At 40.7% G+C, this 4,419-nt stretch overlaps 1 protein-coding gene across 1 annotated transcript; it reads right to left on the reverse strand.

The window, feature by feature from the left end:
* Positions 1-2,414: 2,414 nt before the first annotated feature.
* LOC130835068 (mitochondrial pyruvate carrier 1-like) lies at positions 2,415-3,267 on the reverse strand. The gene has a single exon (XM_057706285.1). It carries the CDS (start codon positions 3,238-3,240, stop codon positions 2,911-2,913), a length of 330 nt encoding a protein of 109 aa, XP_057562268.1. The 5' UTR covers positions 3,241-3,267; the 3' UTR covers positions 2,415-2,910.
* Positions 3,268-4,419: the final 1,152 nt, after the last annotated feature.

Here is a 4,419-nt window from a genome sequence, read left to right on the forward strand (position 1 = left end):
TTGCCTAAATGAATCTAATTCCACCCTCTGTGCATGGGGAGCAGGCTAACCCAGGGCATATAACTATACCACCAAAATCACAGAAAAGATAATGTAGTTTACCAAGTACACCTTACCTTTTCACATCCCCTAGATCCTAACCCCTCAGCCATGCAGGCAGTACAAAGGCTGCTGTCTCTTGCATCTTCCAAGCCTGGAATGATGAGAAGCTAGAAAGGCTGAGAACAAGTAGTTTGATTCTTTGAAAAGTAAAGTAAAATATTTTTCTATACAGGTAAGTAGACGAGGAATCTAAAATAACTTTTGGAATAAACCAGCTCATCTATAAAACATATTCTTCTAATTCCATTTTATACTTTACTTGTTTTATTTCTCTTCTATAATTTATGCACTTTTTTAGCACTCAACATTTATTAGACTGGTAGATTCATTGATTCACTGAGCATTGCACTTAACTTACATACTCATCATGAGAAACAATTAGCTGTACTCCTGTTGTTTTCTCAAAAGAAGGGTCTAGCACTTAATACCAGGATGCTGACTTTTCTTCTCGGCACTCTCAAGACTGGGTCTTTCCAAAAGAGGTCCCTAGGGGTGACTGAGAGCTCCTTCACACATGTGTGTAGAGGAAACAGGATGTTGCCGTGGGGCAGTCGGCAGGCCTCATGAGCAAGCTAGTCCATCTATGCAGTGCAGGTTTCCACCTGACTCGGCCCCCTAAGCCCGTCCTGATACGGCTGAGGGGGCCTTCTCTTCAGAGGACTCAGTCTCTGCCATTGGTGCGTCTGATCCGACTACGTGACTACAATTTGACAGAGCTACCCGCTTTGTTCCCTAGTGTAAATGTTTCCAAATTCCCATTCCATGATTCTCAGAGGGTAAGCTCCATCTCCACTTTTACCCATTACACTCTTGCCAACATAGGAATTTCATTATCCTGCATAGAGGACTAACACTTCACCAAGAAGTGGCCTAGAAAGTCCACAAAAGCTTACACCACAAAAATCGGTCAGTTTTGCTATTCCTTAGCTTTCATCAGCAGCTGTGAAGCATGAAATGCTAACTGGAAACAACCGAAATACATAACAAAAATAAAAATCAGAGCATGACATCTAATCGGTCATTTTGGCTTTTTAAAATTATCCAGGAACACTTTACACAACTTCAGTAACTATATTATACCTAATTGTAATACTCCTTTATATCTATATAGCACGTTATAATTAAAAAAAATTTTCACAACTATCATCTTATTTGATGTCTGCATCTGTTTCTATTGCATTTGTTCTTCTAGGAGAAATGTCTTCAAACATTACAAAGGTTTTAATCATGTAGTAAAGATATGCTAAGAATCTCTAATGAAATCTATTGTGAATGTGAATATAAATGCATTTGACAATTGCAAAATCAGCTGGTTCACTAAAATATAGTTTACATTTCCCAGGCTTTTTTGCATTTAAGAATTTTTAATCTCCCAAGAGCATCATTCTTTTATAAAAATGGCCAGAGTGTTCATGCCAACAACACTTAAATCTACACCTCAATGCCTAAACCAAAAATAAATATGCTTTTTGAGAGGAATAAAATGATCGTTAAATGTTTAGTGTAAATATCCAAAAATGACTCATTTTGTTCACTTAAGAATCTGATTACTCATGTACTGTCAATTCCAGAATAGTTTAGGAACATTTGGGCTGTCTGTGAACTAGAATAAAATTGCTGGAACTTGAAGGGGCCTTGGAGATTATTTTAAGCTAATCACTCATTGAGCACAAAGGGAAACAGTGAGATAAGGCTACTTGTCCAAAGTTATGTGGCGACCACGCAACAGAACTGAGATTCGAACACAGATCTTATGACTTATAAGACCCCAGTCAGCAACTATGGCAAAATTTTCACATGGAGCCTAACATCATAACCCAAACTATGCCACATAACAACTCCTTTTTCCAGAACAACAACAACAAAAATTTATGCCATCTCCATGGTAATTGTTTATCTAGTTACTGGTTGGATGTTATGTCTAGACTTTAAAGTTACCACCTGTTCTCTATTTGCTCTGCTCTGACTGCTTCAGAAATCTGGGGAATGTAAGCATCCTTTATGAATTACACATTTTACCCCTATGAATTACCCATTTAACATGTTCACTGTGCAAGTCAATTATGTTTCAAAACTTTTTACTAAGAAGACACTGTGGAGAATATAAAGCCAAATAAGACAAGGGTTCTTTCTCTATAAAAACTTATTGTATTTCATGTATCCCCTCGTGTTCCATGGAAGTGACTCAGAGGTTCCAAGGACAGAGGAAGATGGGGAGTGATTCTCCCTCCTTCGTTCATCTCCCTAACTTCCAAGTGCCTCCACTATATTTACAGAAAAAAGTAGAAAACTGTTGATCTATTTTTTTGACAAATATTTAAGTCATTTATTGCCATTAATTTACAGCATTTTAATATACACACTGCATGGAAATACAAATAACCTTTCCAAACACTGGCAATGTGAGTTCAGCTGTCGGCTGTCTCATGGTCATTAAACGAAAGGTGATTTCTGAAAACTTAAATGCTGATGGTTACAAATTTTGTTCTCTTCAGTTGTTTCATTAAGTAAATTCTAATAGATAATATACATGTTACTGCAGATAAAACCACCACTGGGAATTATTAAATTGATTGCATATTTGAGCTGCTCTTTCTGAAGAGAAGTAAAATATTCAGTACTTGTAAGGCAGCGAGAGTAGGGTTAGGAACGCTCTGCTATTTCTAGAAAAGTAGCCTGCTTAGTAAAAACAGTATGCTGCATATTTTCCTCCGCCAGACCATTCACGAGGATGAGGATGTGACCTGCGACTCAGCCGCAGCAGCTGGCAATGCCTCCCTTCAAAAGCCGGTTCTTCATTTGCCGTGGTTACGCCGAGGCCTTCTTAGACATCTCATGCCGGATCAGCCGTCCTCCCTGGATGAGCTGGGCTACTTCATTTGTGGCGTGGCAGGCGAACAGAAGCCAGTTCCGAGGCTGCACCTTGTAGGCGAATCTCATGAACATGAGGGAGTAACAGCAGAGGGCAAACGTCATCCGCCCGCTGATAATCTCTGGGGACTTTTTCATGTCATTGATGGCAGCAATGGGAAGACCCCAGTTGGCCACTGGGCCCCAAAAGTGCGTACTCATGAGGTAGTCCCGGAAGTCCTTGCTCCGGACGTCGTCCGCCGCCTTCCGCACCAGCGTGCCCGCCATGGCCGTGCCGGACACCAGCGCGCCCGCGGTGCCTGTTGATCTATTTTTATTAGCTCCTGCTTTCCTCAAACAGGAAGATGAAGTGACAAATGCCTTTCATTTAGAAAACAGGAACAAAAGGCAATCTGGGCAACTAGCTTAAAATGTTTCAAATCTTATTAAATTTTAAAATGTCTCAAACCTAGTATTTCATGTTTTATGAATGAGTTTAAGACTCCTATGTAGCTTCTAAATTTTAGCACTCGTCACTTGACTTTGACATGTTGAACCAGTGTCACACACAGGTTTCTGACCCAAGCCCCTTATCCAGCAAATTCATTCCTCTGATGGGTGGGCCAGGAGCCTTGTGCTGGCATTGACCTGTCTGGCTGCACCACACCTTGTTCCTACAAAGGACCTTGTTTTGACAGCTATCAGCTGGTATCCCCATGAATGGTCTGACTACCCAGAACAAAAATGGTGTCACCCACTTTTCTTCCTGCATGAACCTCACTACAAAATTAGATGTCCTTCCTATACCCAAATTGTTTGCACCATACCTGGGTTTATTGTGCCTTTTGGGCATTGCCCTTGGGACCATTTTAATAAGGGCAGTTTTTCACAGAATACACCTGTTCTAGGTATGATGTCCCTGGAAGCAGCGTCAGAGATAGGGTTGGGTGCAGGTAGTTTATTTGATAGATGATCTCATGAAGAAGGAGAAAAGGAGGAGGTAGGCTGGACATGGAAGAAAGAAAAACCTAGATAAGGATGCACTTTGAGGTTACTACTATGAAACAGGTTGGCTTGACCTTCTGAGACCTTCTGAGATGTATAAAAAATGTCATCCAGAATTGTTCACTTCAAAGATGGCAGAGGAGATTAAGTAGACTTTTGTGGTGCCAGAGAATTCTCCCAATCAAAGGATGGAAAGACACAAGGTCAGCTTTTGCTGGGTCAGTGCCAGGTAGATCTGAGCTTACAGAAAACCATCTACTATAGTTACAGCTAAAGTCAGAGCTGAGCAAGGGACCATGAGGCAGGTCCCAGAGCTGTTGCTGCATCATCTTTCCTGGGCTCAGTTTTCTTTCTTTGCCCAGTGGATCTTATTACCAATGAGCCCATCATACCTTACATATAAGCCCACTTGTATTATGACATCAGAGAAACCTAAACATACTTAACTGTTCTTACAAATAT

This window comes from Hippopotamus amphibius, chromosome 13, assembly GCF_030028045.1.
Source record: "Hippopotamus amphibius kiboko isolate mHipAmp2 chromosome 13, mHipAmp2.hap2, whole genome shotgun sequence".
In the NCBI taxonomy this organism is placed as follows: domain Eukaryota; kingdom Metazoa; phylum Chordata; class Mammalia; order Artiodactyla; family Hippopotamidae; genus Hippopotamus; species Hippopotamus amphibius.

Bases quoted from the DNA above. Each gene is read 5' to 3' on its own strand.
- LOC130835068 (XM_057706285.1), bottom strand. From the start codon at position 3,240: ATGGCGGGCACGCTGGTGCGGAAGGCGGCGGACGACGTCCGGAGCAAG.